Below are 21,489 nucleotides of genomic sequence, written 5' to 3'. Positions count from 1 at the left end.
TTAAAGCATGTTTATTCTCAGGTATTAAAGAAATCTTCCACTGTGCATTAGCTCATTTTAAGGATATTACTTGGAGTCATTCATGGCATATTTTGAAAGACGTTGCATTCGAGTCATTGAGTTCATCAAGATTATTATTATGTCAATTATAGTTGGATGTATTATCAAATGGTGTGCATGCCGTCAACTTTCGTTGTAAAGAAAGTTTGTCTTTTAAAAACGAATGCAATGTTTGTAAAATGTATCATATAGAGGTCAAATACCTCGCGATGTAATCAACTATTGTGAATAGTTTATAATGTATATGAACGGGTCCTTTCAATAAGGTCTTACATTTTAGTATATAGGTATAATATAATAATTATGTGATCGATTTATAATGAATGAGAGGTTTTATGGTTAAATTATAAAATGTGAAAAGTTTGTGGTAAGTTTATAAAAGCTATAAAGTTACCTATTATAAAGTGCGTGGTTGAATTTAAAAAAAAAAAAATTGTTGTAAATTTGTGAACCTTATGAAGTTCACTATTCATTTCTCCTATGTCTTTTAGGTAATAATAATAATAATAATAATAATAATAAAATAATAATAATAATAATAATTAATAATAATAATAATAATAATAATAATAATGGATGGTTATTAGATAGGAAAAATTATGTGGTTGATTTATAATAATTGATAAGTTTAATGGTTAACTTATAAAATGAGAAAAATTTGTAGTAAGTTTATAAAAACGAACTATAAACGTAAATATTAGAAAGAGTGTGTGTGAATTATAAAAAATTAAAAAGTTTGGAGTAAGTTTGTGAAAATTGTAAAAGTTACTATTCATTTTCAAGATTACTTTTAGATATGTAGATAATATTAATATTAATATTAATATTAATATTAATATTAATATAATAATAATAATTATAATTAATATTATTATTATTATATTATTATAATATTAAAAGAAAAACTGAGTTTTTATTAGATAAAAGTCATTTGCACATACAGAGTAACAGCATATTCATGGAAGTCAGCTACTCTATTTGGATGAGGCGACTGATTATAACAGCCGCCACAACAACCGTCTTCCGTCGCACCACCACCACCACCACCACCACTTCAATTTCACCACTATTCACTCCGCCACTTGTTTCTCAAACATTTCACCCCCGCTGCCGTTCATTTTCAACGACTGCAACCCTAAACCCCCAATGTTCGTCTTCCAATGGTATAACCTATACAAATATATATTCAATTACAAAAATTTCATCTTTTTTTTTTCTTTAAAACAATGTTGATTTTGATTATGACAGGAGTTGAAGATGGTGGAGCTTTTTATAATGACTCACAGAAGATTCTACTAAAGGGAATGAGATACAATGAATTCCAAGTATCTATCTATATCTATCTATCTGTGTATACAAGTATATTATAGATTTATACTACAGTATAAATTTGTTTTTTTTGTTGAGTGTTTATCATTTAGTTCAATTAATATGCTAAGCTTTTTACTGATTTTTAACAAATTTCTGTAATATTGAACGGGTTAAAGGAAATTTAAGACTTGGATATACGAGGCCTAACCCGTTATCACGTGGCCATTTTTGAACCGTTTCCCGAACCACCCTCAAGATGTTTACATTAGGAAGTTGGAACCTCAGTATGTCAGGATATAGATATGATTATATGAAAGTTATAATGTTCGAATTTAAATGAACATTAAGACATTATGTAAAGAATTTCGTTATATGTACATTTATGTAAATATGAAGTCAATTCGTTTGTAAAATGGAAAGCGTTACTGTTACTCATGTACATGTGAAGTTTCTTGCGTCTTAGTTAAAAAAACGACCTGACTTGATTGACGTGTAGTCAATTTGGTTTGAGTTGTACTCGTTAATTTGATAATTGTATCTCTTCTTTCATACATACATGCACAAATAAAGCTTGAGCTAAATTCTGGATAATGGAAAATGTAAACAGAATTGGGTTACATCACAAGGATATAGGCCTGCACAGGCTTTGATGTTGTGGAAGCTGCTTTACGGAAACAATTCAAAGAATATTTGGGCACATTCATGTGAAGAATTAGAAGGTTTGACACATTATCAATAACTTATATGCTGGTTTCAATAATGAAATACTCTGTATTTACTAGTAACATATATCTACAGCTTATGATTGATGATTTTATTTAGGTTTAAACAAAGATCTTACTATGATGTTGAGTAAATTTGCTAAACTGAAGGCTTTACAAGTAAAAGATATCATTACAGCCACCGATGGCACTAGGAAGGTAAACAAATTCTTTTCAGCCTCTTTGCATACCTGCTTAATATTAATATATGGGGGTTTTTGAAAGTGATTTTGGGACTTGAATAATCAAACATTAATTAATAAAATTCGATGATTAAATTCAGGGATGGGCAAGTATACATTTACCTTGATAATTGATAGTGTATATATTGCTATATTCCCTATGATTGCATACTTACAAGTTCGTCATTATATATCCTCAACATATAATACCGAACTTGGGGGACTTGATAGTGCGTATAGCACTACCTTGTGTTAAGTTTCAGCACAAGTGTGCAGGAATCCGCGATCCGCACAAGTGTGCAAGAATCCGCGATCCGCGAATATTCCAGAAACTATAAATAGAGAGCTTGGCCTCTCATTTATAGGTTGTTGATTCTCTGCCATTTGCCCAAGCCTTTGTAATTTTCACTTGTGACTTTGCCCAAGGAATTTTTACATTGTGTTAAGGTGAATTATGCTAATTAACAATCAAGACCGGGTCGGGGTGGTTGATCACTTGGTTGATAAAGTGAAAGACGATCATCGGGGCCCAAAACAAACAACAACACCCCAATCCTCCTCATTGCACTCGATCCTAGATTCAATTCCGTAAGGAAGACGAATCTAGGCTCGATCAATAATCAGTTTGTTATAGTAATTTCTTACCAGCTTCTTTAAACCTGATTATCTTGAACTAAATTGTTAAAACTCCTTAATCTTTAAAAAGTGATATTTAAACAGATGCATCTAACATTTTGTTGCTTTTCAAAAACACACACACACACACACACACACACACACACATCTAACACCCTCATAGCTCAAACGGTTGTTCCACAAGGCTAAGATGTTATTCTTTTATATAATTTTCCTGAATAATCCATTTGTGGGTGCGATATTACAGCTCTATATATCTCAATCATGTAAGTGGGACCCACAAATACTGAAAGTGTCTAAAAAGTTGTGAAGGAGTATTCATTAATTTTAACATCCCAGGAGGCTGCAGATTTTGTTTACATTGGAAGATGGATTAGTAATAGAGACGGTCATAATACCTAATGGCGATAAGGGAAGGAATACGGTGTGCGTTTCAAGTCAAGTGGGCTGCGCAATGAACTGCCAGTTTTGCTTCACTGGCAGGCAAGTTTTTCTACCGATTATATTTCTCAAATGAAATTTACAGGAAAAGAATTTAAAGCTCGTGATTGTTTTAAATTAATTGTTAAATAGGATGGGTTTGAAGAGAAATCTAACTGCAGCGGAAATAGTAGAACAAACTGTCTTTGCACGACGCTTGTTCACCAGTGAAGTTGGTTCCATCAAAAATGTTGTTTTCATGGTATGTGTGCTATTATTATGCATGTAATTATTATTGTTATTATCATTTTAGTTTGTTAGAATATTGAAACATTTAAAACTCATTCTTCATATGACTACCAAAATAGATGTGAACATAAATTGTTGAACGCAGACATTATATGATTATAATATAAGTTATTTCCCTACATTTCATTGCTGATTCTTTTTATTTTTGTTTTTTCATTATTGTACTTTGTCATGCAAAAGATTGTTTTTTTGTCGCAAAAAATTGTGCATCAGTTATAATAGTGAAAGTAGTTTCTTTGACATTCAAAGTCAAAGTAAAAGAACACGAGTAACAGATATAGGTGGGATGTTTTTGTCAATTTACCTATGAAAAGATCATTTCAAGTTATCTTTTATTCTGACGGGTCAAATGTTATTCGAAATTCTTCCAAAGTGTATCTGTAGTGCATACAACCTACTAAAGTACTTAATAAAAAATAAGATCATCATTTACATGAACTAATCATCGTTGTAATAAAAGATGGTAAAATTTATCAGCCTTTACCCGTTTTAACCCATGTATTTTGCCACCTGTATTGTACTGACATGCATATAAGTTTAATTGTAGGGGATGGGAGAACCACTTCAAAACATCGAAAATGTGTTGAAAGCTGCAGATATAATGGTAGACGAGCAAGGGCTTCATTTCAGCCCAAACAAGGTCACAATTTCAACCAGTGGGCTTGTACCCCAGATCAAACGCTTTCTTCGTGAGTCTAAATGTGCTTTGGCTGTTAGTCTAAATGCTACAACTGATGAGGTAATTTTCTTGATCCCTTCGATTATACAATTGTTGATCTGCTCAGAGGTGGTGATCTCGACCCATTTATGAATAGGTCGATTTAGGGTGTGTATGTATCAAAAGGGTTGAGTGGGCCCAACCAGAAAAAATAAATAAATAAACAATCATGTTGCAGTAATATATGTGTACATGTATGTATGTTTTATTTGTGAATACTACTTAAAATTGCTTGTACGTTAAGATTTTTAAATTTTTTGAATCATACTGTCCTTGTTATTTAATAAGCACACTAATTTTATATAATAAATGGAGAAAGCTATGATCTTACAGTGATCTTATTACAGGTTAGGAATTGGATCATGCCCATTAATCGTAAGTACAATTTAAGCGTACTCCTTGAGACCCTTCGTGAAGAACTTCGTTCGAAACATAAATACTCAGTCCTATTTGAATATGTGTTGCTTGCTGGAATCAACGACAGGTTAGATGATGAACAATCTTTAGTTTCTTTAACTAGTCCGGACCGGCCCGCGCGTTACTGCGGGGGCTTTCGGCTTGCGTATTCATATTTAGCGTAACGTTGTGTATTTACAGAGGGGAACACGGCCCATGTGTTAAGCGCTGTTTTAGATGTCGTTGTGTTAAGTGTTTTTTAAAAAGTATCCGTTTCGAACGTAGTTAGTTTTGTTTTGTTCAAAAAAATTTTCCGAGTCTAATGGTGCTGTCGGAAAAATTTAACTCGAGGCGAACAGAAAGATACGGGCTGTCGTTGTGTTTAGCGTTTTTTAAAAAGTGTCCGTTTCGAACGTGGTTAGTTTCGTTTTGTTCATAAAATTATTTCGAGTTTGATGCTGCCGTCGAAAAAATTTAACTCGTGGCGAGCGTCAGATACGGGTTGTCGTTGTGTTTAGTGTTTTTTGAGAAGTGTCCGTTTCGCGTATAGTTAGTTCCGTTGGGTTCGTAAGATTTTTTCGAGTTAAACGGTGGTCTCGGAAAAATTTAACTCGCACCGAGCGAGAAGATAGGGCCCGTTATAAATTTGGGTGGAATTAGTTTCTTTTATTTTAATAAAATTATATATTTACACTTTTTACCCCTGAAAAAGTTTAAACTTGGGGGGCCGTTGTGTAAATATAGTTGAGGGACCGTTTGTAATGTGAGCGCAAACTCAGAACGACAATCTGATATAACTGAAACGATGAACTTCTCCACCCCTTTTAGTATATAAGGGTTAATAATGTATAAGTGGCAAGATGGGTTGGGTCACGCAACGAGTCAAAAACGTCTTTGGGTCAAAAACAAATATTTTTTTTAGTATAACTTGAAGCAGGCCTGGTCGGGTTGAACCCATATTATTTTTAAAATGACTGGTTTCTACTTTAATGAAAAATTATTACATTCACTTTGGTTTTTTTTTATATGCAGTATTGATGATGCAAAGAGGATAATTGATCTTGTTAAGGGCATTCCTTGCAAGATCAACCTCATCACATTTAACCCGCACAATGGGTCCCACTTTCAACCCACAACAGACGAAAAGATGGTTAAGTTTAGAAACACATTGGCCGAGGGTGGTTGCATTGTGTTCATGAGACCGAGCAGAGGAGATGATCAAATGGCTGCTTGTGGTCAACTAGGCAACCCGGGCGTTGACTTTCAAGCTCCTTTACTTAAAGTGCCGCCAAGGTTTCAAACCTCGGTTGAATCATCCATATAATCGTTGTCATAAGTACTACTGTACATTTTTTCCAATAACATATTTATATTTATTATTTATTACTTTTGCTGTATCCGTTTGTTTATTTGCTTTAAATTTTACTTCACTTGTATCCTTTGAGATAATGACTGGGGTGTGTAACTGGTAACGTGTTCGGTTCATAACTAGCTGTATGGGTCAAAAGTTTTTGACTCATCCGTCATAAGTACAACTGTACATTTTTGACTCAAAACAGACTGGTCTGGTCAGGTTGACCCATAAGCCATAACATGTTATGTTCTTTCATCCTTGAAATGGATGAGTAACTTAACTGAATCAAATATGGCATAAACCTTTTATGTTCTTTGAAATGTGATCTAACTTTATTTTACATGTTTTTTGTTTACGAATTACGTTTTTTTTTCTTATTTTTCATGTTCTTTGTCCCCAATTTTTTCTCTCTTTCACGTTATTTGTCTACAAATTTTCGTCTCCTTTATCACTCACTCTAGTTTATAAATTTACGGAAGTTAAACATTGTTATTTATTTTCTTCTTCCTTTTAAATTAAAAAAATAAATATAAATTAGTGGCACCAAAATTATAAAAATAAATATAATATAAATATAAATAAACTAGGGCACCAAAAATTATATTATATTATATTATATTATTATATTATATTATTATATTATATTATACTATACTTACATACTAAACGTCCTCCCAAATTTGGTCGTTTCAGCTTTAACGAGTTGTCGTTTTGAGTTTGCGTTCATACTACAAATGGTCCTCCAACTTTCGCACAAATTACACAACAACCTCTCAACTTTACACTTTTTCAGGGGTAAAAAACGTAAATTTATAATTTAATTAAAATAAAAAAACCTTACTCCACCCGAATTTATAACGGGTCCTATCTTCTCGCTCGATGCGAGTTAAATTTTTTCGAGGCCACCGTTCAACTCGAAAAAATCTCACGAACCCAACGGGACTAACTATATGCAAAACGGATATCGTTAAAAAAACACTAAATAACGGGCCCTATATTCACGCTCGGTGCGAGTTAAATTTTTCCGAGACCACCGTTCAACTCGAAATAATTTTACGAACACAACGCGACTAACTATACGCGAAACGGACATCGTTAAAAAAAATAAATATTTCGGGTTATATTACATACATATATATACATATACAACATGACTAACTATACGCGAAACGGACATCGTATATTCAAATTGGACCGCGCAATCTAATACAACCGCAGCAAGGGCGGTCTGATTTTTTCTAGTTATGGACAAATTTTAGATATCGTCGTCTCTGCCGAACTCAATCAAATCAAATTAATGGCGAATTCCCCAAATTCAACGGAAAACAGAACCACTGATCAAACACCACTCCCTGATAACCCGAATCCCCCAAAATCGGATCTACCAGATTCATCTTCCAAACAACTTTCTGCAATTCCCCTACACCATAATCCTAACACTAACCCTAGCAATAACAGTTTACAACCAACGGCCGTTGGACCACCGCCACAGATCCAACCGTTCGCACATCCATCGCAAGTCTCCAACGGCCGGCCGTCGTTCCGTCCGGCAGCACCGCCGGTGCCACTGCCTGGTGCTCCTCAGTTTTCTCGGATTCCAAACCCTAATTTTCCAAATCATAGAGTTCAGCCGCCGGGTGTGATGACGCAACCGTCACCGTACGGACATCCAGGTCAGCAACCGATGAGGATGTGCGCACCTATGCCTAATGGTTATCAAATGGCTGTACCTCAAGGAACAATGAATCCTCCAGGTGGGTTATGTGTTTATATTTTGTGAATTATTTATATCCTACACTGGAATTTTTTATTGAATTGATTATGGTTACATAATCATTATTAATTCATTGATACATATATAATCATGTATATGTGTGTGTTGAAGTATATATATGATTAATTGTTTAGGAATTTGTGTAATATATGTGGTACATGTAGTTGTTAATGAGTGTAAATGTGAATATAGCTTGGTCCAAAGCAATTGGGAGAAACTTAGTGTTGGTTTAGGGAGTAGTCATAACAAGATGTTTTTTGGTACAGTGTGTGATAATGGTTGGACGGCTGTCATTGATATTGCAATTTCTTAGAGACCATTACTCCCACAAAGGTTTTGGTATGCATATTTTACCTTTTCTTCTTTATTCTCGCCTAAATAGAAGAATTTTAGTGCAAAAAAAGGGGTTTTAAATGATCCAAAATGAACCCATTGAATGGAAAAGCAAAGACTTCTAGTTTGTCTTGTTAAATGATTATGTGCAATGTAAATTTATTAGTAGACTTCTTTCTGTAGTCTACTTTTCCTTTAATGGGTTCTCGAATCGTGATTTGTCGGCAGCAGAACATGCTTGCAACCGAGTGCTTCTTGCCCTTTTACATGCCAAGGTATCACAATCTTTTCTACTACACTATTTGGTTTTGATTCTTTGCATCTGATACTATCGAATAATGATTTAAGTTTCAAAACCGCGAAAAACAAGGTATCACAATCTTTTAGTGTGAAAAACAAGGTATCACAATCTTTCCTACTACACTATTTGGTTTTGATTCTTTTCTACTACACTATGCGTGGTCCAATAATGATTTAAGTTTCAAAACCACAAAAAGGGTATTGTTGAATAAACCAAAGCTGTTCACTTGGTTTTTTTATATTCTCGGATTTCAAAAAAGCTTAACTTTTTGTGTCAGATTATTTCCTACCTGGTTTCATATTATGTAATCTTCAAGAAAGTCTCTGACACTCCTAAATAATTTTTTGTCTTAACTTATTTAAACTTTTGCTTTTATCTAATTGGGTGTAAAATAAATCAATATTTTGAGAGAATTTTTACTTTTCCATATTTGAATACAACTCATTGTCAGGTCATGTCTTATTTTTCTTAAGAAATCATCTTCTCTCTCATATTACTAATTTACAGTCCATATCGTATACTCCGAAGTATCATCCAATCTAACATACACATGACAATTACGTAACAATAAGCAACGTAATATAATATGTACAGTATCTTTGTAAATCTGTAAATCTTTATACAGAAGTGTAATTTTATTATATTTTTTATACAAGTTAATAAATTAAATGAATTTATAACAATGATTATAAAAAATATCAATGATCAACAACCACCACCATTGTTTCTACTGCCAGAAAAACATCGAACCAAAAACCGCCGTCCAGAGCCGGCAACAATCAAGACGGCCTGAACAACATAATACACATTCAGATCTGAACACTACCGGTGCAGTTTACACATAAAAATAACAGATCTGAAAAAGGTGAACGACGACGAAGAAAGAGATGTCCTGCGACGGACACACCAACGGCGGTGGCGGCGGTAGAGAAAAAGATAAAGTGGGTTGGCCGGTGAACGGTGGCGGGGTTGAGCATATCTGGCGGTGGTAGGTGAGTGGTTTTTTTATTTAGGGTTAATGAAAAAAAATAGTGTAATTTTAAGGATGCAGGGTGTGAGGGAGAGGGCAATTTATATTCATATTATGAGTAATTTTTATATTTTTTTCCAAAAATACTAATAATAATTACTACAATCTTTAAATAGGAGAAAGCCTAATTATTAACTCTATTTTGACCTAAGCTGGTTTTTTAATATCTAGACCTTGGTTTATTTATCTTTTCCCCCGCGAAAAACAATTTTAGTGTGTGTTGTTATTATTCCCCCCCCCCCCCCCCCCGCCCCTCCCCCCCCCCCCCCCCCCCCCCCCGCCGCCGCCCCAAGGCAACTACTTTTCAGGATGCATGAGGTAAGCTGAATTGTAGTCTGCATAGAACCTCAAAATAATAATAATAATAAAAATATTATAATAATAATAATATATAAGATAAGATTAAGATGGCTAGGTATTAGTGAAAAGATGTAAATTTTTGATATATTACTGAACCTCTTTCAATCCTGTCAAACTTGTCACATCTATCTATGAAGAGATAAACGAGAAAAGAATGAATTACCTTCCCACTGCATCTACTTCGGGACTTTGGACATCATCAGGTGGAGATGTCACATTAGTAGAAAGGCTCTCGGGTATCGACCGAATAGATTCAAATTTAAGTTTTCTTCGGTAAGATTGGTTAGGAGACAGGGTTTGTAGGGCTTGACTAACCCAGTAACCCTTGTTGAATGCGGTCTTATGATGAACACTCACGTCCGTGTTGAATCCTCTTGTTGCCAACCCATGTTGAATGGGTCGCACGATAACCTGGAAGCATTGAAGTAGCCAATGCATACTTATGGTATCCTTGGCCATACAACAAGTTTTTGACGTTTGAGTCAAAGTTTTCGACCAGGTCTATTTTTGCCGAGGCTAAACGATATTTATATAGATCGAGATCACCATCCGACAGTGGGTCAAATGGCTTCAGTCCATATATGAAGTGTGGATCACTTGCGTATTCAGGTTTCCACATTTGCAAGGTGTTTACAAAGAAAGCCTTAAAATCTTATCTCTAATCTTGCTGGTAGGCAGCTCCAGTATTCCTCCCTGTATGTGAGCTTCACTTTTAAATGTTTTCACAATACGGTAACATTTTGCTGCAAAAATCGAGAAAGTATATAATTAAAGACACAAGGGTTGTGTAACAAGTCATCATATATTCACGAAACATGTCGTCTTTAATTATATACTTTTTGCATTTTTGCATCAAAATGTTACCGGATTGTGATAAAATCATCTTTTTCATTTCTCTCTCATCTTTTTCAAGCTCACTCTGCTTTCTGACTAACTTTTCCACCCCAAAAGCTAACATCAGCCCCAAAATTCAAGTCGGAAATTGCTCTTATTTTCGATAGAGTTAGAGGCAACCACCTATAAAATCGACCTCGCAGAATTTTTCCGAACCCGAGAGTACGAATTTCGCCGGCAACTGTCTCGAAACGCGACGCCACGCGCCGCCTACTCAGGTCGCCGGAAAATTTTTCCCGGTTACTTTTTCTGTTCTTTTTTTGCAGGTAACATAACGGATCTACTAGCGAGGGTTTGTAGTAAACGAGAAGCCTCGCCATTTTCGCCGTCTGCTGCCTTGGAGCTGCCGGAAATCACTGCTGCCGGAAATCTCTCCTGCCGGAAACTCCTTGTCTTTACAAGGCTGTGTTTGGTTCTCTGATCCCTTTTCCTTAAGTCCATACTCTGTGATATTTCTGCTTTACTTTTTCGCTGTATTTGCGTATTCATATCCTTGAGGTTTTCAAAGTTGTGTTTATTAATTGTATCCTTGACTATTATTATTATACTATTATATTAGTGATTATTATTATTATTATTATTATTATTATTATTATTATTATTATTATTATTATTATTGTTATTGTGATTGGTATTATTATATTATATTTTTATTTTTATATTATATTGCCACCTCTACCTTTTCCCTTTTGTTTATTATATAGGGTAAGATAGACTCTAGTTATAGTGATGGTCACGTGAGGTCATGTCCTTCGAGCTTAGGGGCGGCTAGGTCTAGAAGGGTTAGAGATTTTCGTGTTAGGATTATAGAGTAGGTAGTTGGAATGTAGGAAGTTTGACGAGCAAATCCCGTGAACTTGTAGAGACGTTACTTAAGAGTAAAGTGGACATATTGTGTGTTCAAGAGACCAGATGGAAGGGTGAAGAGGCGGTTGACACTGGTGACTACAAGTTGTGGTTTTCGGGTTCCAGAGTAGCTAGAAACGGGGGGATCTTTATAGGGCCCCGTCATAAGGATAATATTGTGGGTGTGGGTAGGTGTAGCGATAGGATTATGTCGGTTAGGTTAGTTATCCAGGAGGAGTCTTACATGGTTATTTGCGCTTACGCACCTCATGCTGGTTTAGGCGAAGAAGAAAAAAGTCGCTTTTGGGAATCGTTAGATGAAGTTGTGAGGAGTTGCCCCGCTGATCATCGATTACTTATTGGGGGAGACCTTAATGGACATATAGGAACGATTTCAGACGGATATGCGGGTGTCCATGGGGGCTTTGGGTACGGAGTTCGAAATGAAGAAGGACGCTCCATTCTCGAATTCGCTGTTGCCCACGATTTGGTTGTTGCAAACTCTTTCTTTAGGAAGACGGAAGCTCAGCTAGCAACCTTCCACAGTGGAGGTCATAGTACCCAGATTGATTATTTGCTGCTTCGCAAAGGGGACCTTAGGACCTGCAGAGACTGTAAAGCCCTGACTACCTGGACCTGTTCCACTCAACACAGACTTTTGGTCATGGACTTGGTTCCGCAGAGACGGGTTACTAGGAGAGGGAGACCCGCCCAACCTAGGATCCTTTGGAAGAATCTGAATGAAGAGAAAGCCGAAACTTTCAAAGCATCTGTTTTGGAAAAAGTAGAGGCAGCAATGGATACTGTTACTCATGGGGATGCAGATCAGATGTGGAATAGTTTCGCATCAACTATTAGAGATGTCGCCAAGGAAACCTTAGGTGTGGCAGTAGGGACATCGAGAGGACACAAGTCTTATAGAGAATCATGGTGGATTAGTGATGAGGTTCAAACCAAAGTCGCACTTAAGCAACTGAGGTTTAGGGAGCTCGTTACATGTCGGGACGGGACACGTGATGACAGAACTAGGGCAGAAGAAAGGTATAAAGAAGCTAAAAGAGAAGCTAAGAAGGCCGTTGCCCGTGCAAAAGATAAAGCGTATGAAGCTATGTATAGGAAACTAGACTCCAAAGAAGGAGCAAATGATATTTACAGGATTGCTAAAGCTAGGGAGCGTAGGAGGAGGGATATAGATAACATCAAGTTCATCAAGGATGAAGCCGGTCAAACCATAGTAAAGGAAGACGAAATTAGGAAAAGATGGGAAGGGTATTTCCAATCTCTTTTCGTGGGTGAAGGACCCGGGCGCCAAGAGGACCCGCAGGACTTGGGAATAGGACAATTCCAGAACAACAATTTCTGTAGGAGAATCAGTCAGGAAGAAGTAAGATCGGCACTACGAAAGATGGGTAGAAACAAAGCTGTTGGACCAGACCAGATCCCAATAGAGGCGTGGCGGTGCCTAGGCGAGGATGGTGTCAGGTGGTTGACGTGTCTTTACAATAAGACGCTTAGAAGTTATAAAATGCCTACGGAATGGAGACTCAGCGAGATTATCCCCATTTACAAAAATAAAGGGGATGCCCAAATCTGTGGTAATTATAGAGGCATAAAATTACTTAGCCATACTATGAAGCTTTGGGAGAGAGTGATTGAGACTAGACTCCGACGCGAAACTACGGTTTCCGAAAACTAATTTGGTTTCATGCCAGGGCGCTCTTCGATGGAGGCAATTCATATTTTAAGAAGCGTTATGAAGTATAGGGAGAAACAAAAGGGTCTAGAGATGGTCTTCTTAGACTTGGAAAAGGCCTATGATTGCGTACCGCGAAAGTTGATTTGGAAGACCCTTAACGTTAGGGGTATCCCAAGTAGATATATTAGAGCTATTATGGATATGTACGATGGGGCGAAGGCCTGCGTTCGGACGCCAGTGGGAAACACAGAGTATTTCCCGATAGAAGTAGGGTTGCACCAGGGATCGGCCCTTAGTCCTTTCCTTTTTGCTTTGATCCTCGACGAGCTGTATCGAGAAATACAAGAGAACATCCCTTGGTGTCTGATTTTTGCCGATGATATCGTGCTTGTATCGGAAACAAAGGATGAGCTTAATAGAAGGCTGGAACAATGGAGGGAAGCCTTAGAACAAAATGGGCTACGGATCAGTAGACAAAAGACGGAATATCTTAGTTGCGAATTCGGTAGGACTGATGATGAACTAAATGTTGGAGGGAACATCAGCATTGGGGACCAGATCTTGCACCCACAAGAGTCGTTTAGATATCTAGGCTCGGTCCTCCACAAATCAGGGAGGATAGATGAGGACGTGACTCATCGTATTAAGGTAGGTTGGTTGAAGTGGAGAGCAGCGAAAGGGGTCTTGTGCGACAAGAAGATACCACTCAAATTGAAAGGAAAATTCCTCAAGGTGGCAACCAGACCTGCCATGTTGTACGGATCAGAATGTTGGCCAATGACGAAGGCCCAAGAGAGAAGGATGGAGGTGGCAGAAATGAGGATGCTTAGGTGGACGTGTGGTAAAACCATGCTAGATATGATCCCAAATGGTGTGTTTAGGGAAAAACTTGGAGTCAGTAGCATCATCGACAAGCTAAGAGAAGAACGACTTCGTTGGTTTGGGCATGTGATGAGACGACCACGTATTGCCCCGGTTAGGAGAGTTGAGGCACTCACGGTAGATGGTGTAAGGAGAAGGGGTAGACCTACTCGTAGGTGGATGGATAGACTAAGACTCGACATGAGGGAGCTTTCGTTGACCGAGGACATGACTTCTGATAGGGATGCGTGGAGGGCTAGAATAAGAATAGTTGAGTAGGGCTACTTTTATTATTATTATTGTTATTGTTATTGTTATTACTGCTATTACTGTTATTACTGCTATTACTGTTATTATTCTTACTATTACAATTATTAGTATTGTTATTGTTATTATTATTATTTTTTGTATCACTATTATTAATTATTAGTGTATTAGTATTTGTATTACAAATATTTATTACTATTAATATTTATATGAACTATTATTATTACTATTATTTGTATTACTATTACTATCGTTTTTATTAGTTTTATGTACTGATACTAATATTATTAAATGAGTATGTTTTTGGTATCTTTGGTTTTGGATGTATGCATGCTTGCTTGGTTGTTTGTACGTATGCACGTAGGTTCTTGTATGTTTGTATGTATGAATGCATGCATGTAGGTTTTGTAATGAAGGTGTGATGCAGTTACACACGTTTTTGTATGTGAGTTTGTTTTTTATGTATGTATATTTGTAGGTAGGTATGTATGTATGCTTGTTTTTTACTTGTCTGCAGGTGTGGTATATTCACTCATGTATGTATGTTTTGCTAATAGGTTTATGTAGGACTTGGTGTTTATGCTATGTATGTATGGTTGTATGTGTGGCTTTATGCATGTATGTATGTACGTAGGTATGTTTCATGCTTGTACGTAGGTATGTCTCATGTATATACGTAGGTATGTCTGGTGTGTATGTAGGTTTAGGTATGTATGTATATACGTATGTATGCATGTATGTATGATCAGGTGATTCGCATCGCTCGGTGCATCCTGGGACCATTATGGCTGAGGACGACTTCCCTTGCTCTAGAGCTTGGTTGGTTCCTTTTAGTTGGGTGGTTTCGGGGGTGTACCGTAAAGGTGCATGAGTGGTTTTTGGTTTGCTAAGGGTGGTTGGCTCTTTGCTTGCGCAACAACTTCCACCCGGCATGCCCTCGAGTTGCTGTCCACAAGGTCTTTTGGCTCTATTTATTGAGGCAACGACAAGCGTCGTTTTAGTGGCGTCTTGACTGCCGCTCAGAGCCTAAATTGATTCTTAGGCATGCTTTAAACCCCATGAAAATCTGATTCTACCATTTTCATGGCGTCCCCATTTTTTTTTTTTTTTTTTTTTTATATTTTATTATTTGTATTATTATTTTTTATTTATCTTTGTATCTTTTAATTTATTTTTTAATTTCTATTTTTTAGTTTTAAATTTAAAACAAAAAAAAAAGTCTTTTTTTAGCCGGAGGTCCTCACGGAAGCAATCTCTCTACTCTGGAGTAGAGAGGGGGATGAATTTCCTTTCCCGTGGGTGGAGAATTCTCTCGACTCGTGGTAACAGAAACGACTTCTCTTCTAGTTTAGGGTAGAGGAAGGATTGTCTACATCTTACCTCCCCCATACCTCGCAGGCGCGGGATTGGGTATTGTTGTTGTTGTTGTTGTTGTTGTATTGTGAGTACATTTAAAAGTGGGGCTCGTATACTTGGATGAATACTGGAGCTACCTTGGTTAACAGCAAGATTGGAGATGAGATCAAGACTTTCTTTATAAACACCTTTGCAGGTGCGGAGACCTAAATACTCGGGTAATCAACAATTCATATATGGACTGAAGCCATTTGACCCATCGTCGGATGGTGATTTCGATCTATATAAATATCGTTTGGCCTCACCAAAAATAGACCTGGTCGAAAACTTTGACTCAAACGTCAAAAACTTGCTGTATGGCCAAGGATACCATAAGTATGCATTGGCTACTTCAATGCTTCCAGGTTATCGTGCGACCCATTCAACATGGGTTGGCAACAAGGGGATTTAACACGGTACATGTGTGTTCATCTTAAGACCGCATCCAATAAGGGTTAGCCAAGCCCTACAAACAAACCATGTCTCCTAACTAATCTTACCTAAGGAAACTTAAATTTGGATCTATTCAGTTGATACCCAAGAGCCTTTCTACTAATGTGACATCTCCACTTGATGTCCAAAGTCCCGAAGTAGATTCAGTGGGAAGGTAATTCATTCTTTTCTCCTTTTTTTCTTCATAGATAGATGTGTCAAGTTGGACAGGATTGACGGGTTGGGTAACATATCAAAATTTGGATATGCAGACTAAAATTCGGGTTCCGACTTTTGACCAATTTCCATTCGTGAAGTATTGAATATTACTTATTTCTAATTATGTAGGGATTATCCGTTATGCGTCTCCATATCCACAAATGCTTCGACCTGTGTATCCTCAACGACCACTTGGTGCAGTCGGTAGCGTTCCACCATTATCACGCCCTCCAGTGGTGGGTTTACGGGGTCCAGTAGTTCCCACCATCGTTAGGCCTCCTATCAATCTAAACATACCTAAACCAGATAAACCGATGACTACAATTTATGTTGGCAAGATAGCATCAACAGTAGATAATGATTTCATGCTCTCCCTTTTGCAAGTGAGTTCATCGCATCTATTATATATTATAGAGTATGTTACTGTTCTTGGGCTTACACATTCAAATGTCACTTGAAGCTTTGTGGTCCTGTTAAAAGTTGGAAACGTGTTCCAGATCCCACTACTGGGGCTTTGAAGGGATTTGGATTTTGTGAATTTGAATCCGTTGAAGGAGTTTTACGTGCCTTGCGGCTGCTAAGTAAATTGAGCATTGATGGTCAAGAACTGATGGTATGTCTGAATCTTTTTGTCTCTTCACGTGTTCTTTATCTTCTTTGCTATATGACACAAAAATCAAAATTAAGTGAACTTCAGATATTTGTGTATTAGAGGGGCCAGATCACTCACGTTTGCATATGTGATTCATTTAGCTTTTTGTCTTAACTTCTATTTGAAGAAGTAGCAAAGTTGGTGGGGTGGGTTATGGGTCTAAGAAGGTAAATTTTAGTGATCTGTTAGTGACATATTGGATTGGGTTGACCTTAGTGTTTCAAATATGATTACAAAATGTTCACTTGCAATATAATCCTTTTGAGCAGTATTAGCTAGGTGGTTTATATGCGTTGGAAATACACTTTTAAGATACTTTTGACTTGTATGATTGATTCCCTCCCCGAACATTTACTGTTTTGACCAGTTAGAAGCTAAATACAACCCGAGTCAACTCGTTCATTAGTAAATGAGTTGAGATCGCCATGTCCACTAATTATCCATTATAGAGAATTCATCTGATTGTTCAATCCTTCTATCATTCTCCTTGAGTGTTTTTATTTGTAGAGTTCTTTTGTGGTCTCTTGTTTCTGTTGACCATGCACTATTACTCTATTGGATCATTGCATAATTTGTTAATGGAACTTGATTTTACAGATAAATTTTGATAAACCAACCAAAGCGTATCTTAAGAGTTATGTTGAAAAGAAAAAGGAGAACTCAAAAATTACCAAAGGGTCTGCTAAAGAGGACGGAAATGCATCTATGGAGGAATTGAAGGATGTTTCAAAGGAAGACAAGAAGGAAGATGATAACGAGCCAAACATAGAAAGTGATGACTATGCAACGTTTGGCCTTGTGACTAACGAAGATAAGGAAGCTGACAGAGAAGCTATCGAAAAGCTTACATGGATGATTGATGAGAGGATTAAGAACAAACCGCTACCACCTCCACAAATGTCTCCTGACGTTATTGGAATATTAACCTCTGAAAATCCTGCAAAGTCCATAGATGACGATTCTGATGCAGATGTAACGAAGAAAGGTACGTATAGATTTCATATATTTAGAGTTTTTTCTTGTTCTGCAGTTTGAAACCATTTGATTTTTGTCTAACTGTTGTTACCATCATCAGAGTATAGTGGTTGGATAAGCTTATGATTGTATGATTGTTTTGGGGGTTATAAAATCAGTTCCATAAAGGGTCAAATGTGTTTACTGTCTTCACTTCTTTTAACTTATTAAGTGTTTTTCTCCCATCTCACAGTTTTTTTTTTTTTTAATACAGGAATGTCTTTTTTGGGTAGTTTATGCTTTGGTTCATCAAATAATCAGAATTTGTCACACACAAAACACTATCTTTTAAAGCATATTCTGTTGCAGCTAATCTTCTGATTTTATTAAGTTAAGTTCATAGTCACTGTCACAACGCGCTTCCAAACATCCCCTGGTTACCAATTCGGTAATATCTTAACTTGTTCTCACACAAAAGCTTCACTGTTAGTCGTCTCATGTTATGGTTGGTTGTTATATATTAATAGTTTTCATTTCAGTGGAAGATAAAAACGATGAAGAAATGACAAGCAAAAGCATACCTTCAATCGAAAACGAGAAACCCGAAACAAGCTCACCTGATCAAAATAGTAGAAACGATAGACAGAGTAGAGATAGAGAGCGAGACCTGAAACGTGAAAAAGAACGAGAACAACGAGAACTGGAAAGATATGAAAGAGAGACGGAGCAAGAACGGGCCAAACGAGAGAGGGAACGTGAATACAAACTACGTGAAGATGAACGCTGGTATCAGGGCCGTTTAAAGGAATGGGAATATTGGGAAAAAGAGAAAGAGCGGGCCCGCAAACAAGAAAGAGAAAGGGAAAAAGAGCGTGAACAAGATAGGAAATACAAGATTCTGGATCAAGAAAATGATGATGGTTATACCAAAAAGAGGAAATATAGAAATAGTGAAGAGAAAAAGAGGAGGTTAAGGGAAAAAGAGGATGATATCGAGGATAAAGTTAAAGAAGATGAAGAGATTGCAGAGGCTAAAAGGAAAGCTGAAGAGGAAAAAGGGCAACAGAAAGAAGAACAAAAACACGCCTTAGAGATTTTAGCTTATAATAAAACCATAAATGGGACTGAAAATGCTATGTTGATTGATGAAAACTTGCTGGAGATGAGAAATAAGGCTGCTGATGATGACCAGAGTACTGATGTTGAGATGGAACAAGTAAACGAAATCGGTAAGTTTTGTGTAAAGGTGTTTATGGTAAACAGGCTCCTAAATTTGTTGATTTGGGTTGAATTATATTTCTGAAAGGTCAAATGGGTCAAAACTAATAAGCTATCCAAAACTGAAACAGCTTTTTAGGTTATTTTTTAAACATATAATATGTATTATTTGTTTGGTTTAGTTTATGAAGTAACGAAACTAATTATTCACAAATCTAAGAATTGGACAAAAATGTAATTATAATTATTACTCCCTCCGTCCCAAAATAAGTTTCTTCGAAATTTTTGTTGGATTTAAGATGGGTATGATAAATGACAGTTTCGCCTTTATATTTTAAGGCAAGTTTGGATGAATTTTTTTAAGAAGTAATTGATTAATACTTGATAGTAATAAATAAGGGTAAATTGTGTACTTGATATTTAATAGTTCTTTTTTTTTTTTTTTTTTTTTTTTTTTTTGTGCAAGTGGGGTAAAAATAGTAAGGTGGACACTTATTTTAGGTCTTCAACTATATAAATGGGGTTGGTGAGTCAACTCTATCTGACCTGATTTTTTTCACTCTTTCATTGTATTTGTTCACTAACATGGGGCTGTACATAACAGGTAACCGGAGTACCCAAAATGGGACTGATGGGCTAGTCACGACTGCATTGGATATAAAACAAAGCAATACCCTCCAGACCAAAAAGTTAGGGTTTGGTCTTGTCGGGTCAGGAAAAAGAACAACTGTCCCATCTCTTTTCCACGAAGAGGAAGACGAGAACGCACAAAAAGACAAAAAGATGCGGCCTTTGGTCCCTATTGATTACTCAACTGAAGAATTGCAAGCTGTGAGAGAAACTACTCCCGTTGCACCTTCTTCTAATTTAGCTGCTGCTGCTGAATTTGCAAAACGAATTGGACACACAAATTCAAAAGAAGATAGGCCCGATTCTGATAGGGAACGAGGTAAACGGGCTCATGATAGATTGGGCCACCGGGACCGAAACTATGAGGAAGTGAAGACACCTGATAATAAGAAGCTGTTGGATGCAAAACAATTAATTGACACAATTCCTAAAACTAAAGATGAATTGTTTTCGTATCCGATAAACTGGGCAATCTATGATAAGGTTAGCATATTTCTCTTTCATGCATTTTTTGCGTTTTTTATTTTTTTTGTACATCAACGTTTAGTCTGTCAAAAATGATTGCAAGACTTTTATTATCTTTCAAATTATGAGTAGTTTTGACATATATCTGTATATGTTATGTTTAAATATTTGAAAAAATGAAAAAATAAAATATCTGACAAAGTTTGCAATCACTCACACATATGAGTCACGAGGATGGGTGTAGGGTAACAAAAAATGGGAAAGAGCTAAATTGTGTTGAATTACTTAAATCACAAACTTATACATCTTGTTACAATAATTGAATGCTATGCTAATTGGTTGTTTGTTGTATAGAATGGATTGCATGAAAGGATGAGACCATGGATATCGAAAAAGATAACGGAGTTTTTGGGTGAGGAGGAGACAACGTTAGTAGATTACATTGTCTCAAGCACTCAAGAACATGTGACAGCACATGAGATGCTTGAACGCCTTCTATCTATTTTGGATGATGAAGCAGAAATGTTTGTTTTAAAAATGTGGAGAATGCTCATTTTTGAAATCAAGAAACTCGAAACTGGTCTTGCTGGGAAACTTAAGGCTTGACGTGCTGCGCCTTGCTTTCGTCGTGGTATTTTTTAAGTCTTTGTTGTAGTATTAGCAATTAACAATTTTCTTTAACAATTTTTTTTTTCTCAACTTTGATAAGCTAATCTAAGGTTAATTTACCTAAAACTATGATGGTGTCGTCCACTAAAATCTCCATACGGGTTTCTTGAATAAAATGGGGTTTGGGATTGTGTTCATATAAAAATGTGTCTGCTAAAAACTTGAGCTAACAACATAGTTATTTCGTTTATCTTGTAGTTGTTAGTCATATCAAGGCGGAGCAAATTGTACGGATCATCCATGAAAAAGTTTTTGTTCAATTGTCCATGTGTGCGCTATTTGTATCACAGAAAAGTCCTTTTAACCAAGTTGTTTAACTGTTACCGTTAAGCACGATCGTTTAAAA

General features: G+C 36.5%; 2 protein-coding genes across 9 annotated transcripts; both read left to right on the top strand.

Annotated features, from left to right (window-relative positions):
• Positions 1–1,018: 1,018 nt before the first annotated feature.
• On the top strand, positions 1,019–6,460 carry LOC139864619 (uncharacterized). The gene is made up of 9 exons (XM_071853198.1): positions 1,019–1,223; positions 1,309–1,385; positions 1,979–2,090; positions 2,194–2,291; positions 3,300–3,433; positions 3,524–3,632; positions 4,227–4,418; positions 4,745–4,881; positions 5,826–6,460. Exons 1-9 carry the CDS (start codon positions 1,019–1,021, stop codon positions 6,115–6,117), a joined length of 1,356 nt encoding a protein of 451 aa, XP_071709299.1. The 3' UTR covers positions 6,118–6,460.
• Positions 6,461–7,414: 954 nt separating this feature from the next.
• On the top strand, positions 7,415–21,449 carry LOC139862516 (RNA-binding motif protein 25-like). Of its 8 annotated transcripts, none has more exons than XM_071851135.1 (9): positions 7,771–7,901; positions 8,188–8,254; positions 9,293–9,547; positions 16,685–16,938; positions 17,016–17,168; positions 17,805–18,192; positions 18,701–19,390; positions 19,984–20,492; positions 20,829–21,296. In XM_071851135.1, exons 4-9 carry the CDS (start codon positions 16,717–16,719, stop codon positions 21,078–21,080), a joined length of 2,214 nt encoding a protein of 737 aa, XP_071707236.1. In that variant the 5' UTR covers positions 7,771–7,901; positions 8,188–8,254; positions 9,293–9,547; positions 16,685–16,716; the 3' UTR covers positions 21,081–21,296. The 8 variants fall into 8 exon arrangements, with proteins under 8 accessions (XP_071707230.1, XP_071707229.1, XP_071707236.1 ...); XM_071851131.1 differs by having other exon boundaries at positions 8,188–8,260; XM_071851130.1 differs by having other exon boundaries at positions 8,188–8,529.
• Positions 21,450–21,489: the final 40 nt, after the last annotated feature.

The sequence above is a fragment of the Rutidosis leptorrhynchoides genome, chromosome 8, assembly GCF_046630445.1.
Source record: "Rutidosis leptorrhynchoides isolate AG116_Rl617_1_P2 chromosome 8, CSIRO_AGI_Rlap_v1, whole genome shotgun sequence".
In the NCBI taxonomy this organism is placed as follows: Eukaryota; Viridiplantae; Streptophyta; class Magnoliopsida; order Asterales; family Asteraceae; genus Rutidosis; species Rutidosis leptorrhynchoides.
This window is presented reverse-complemented; position numbering and strand designations above follow the sequence as displayed.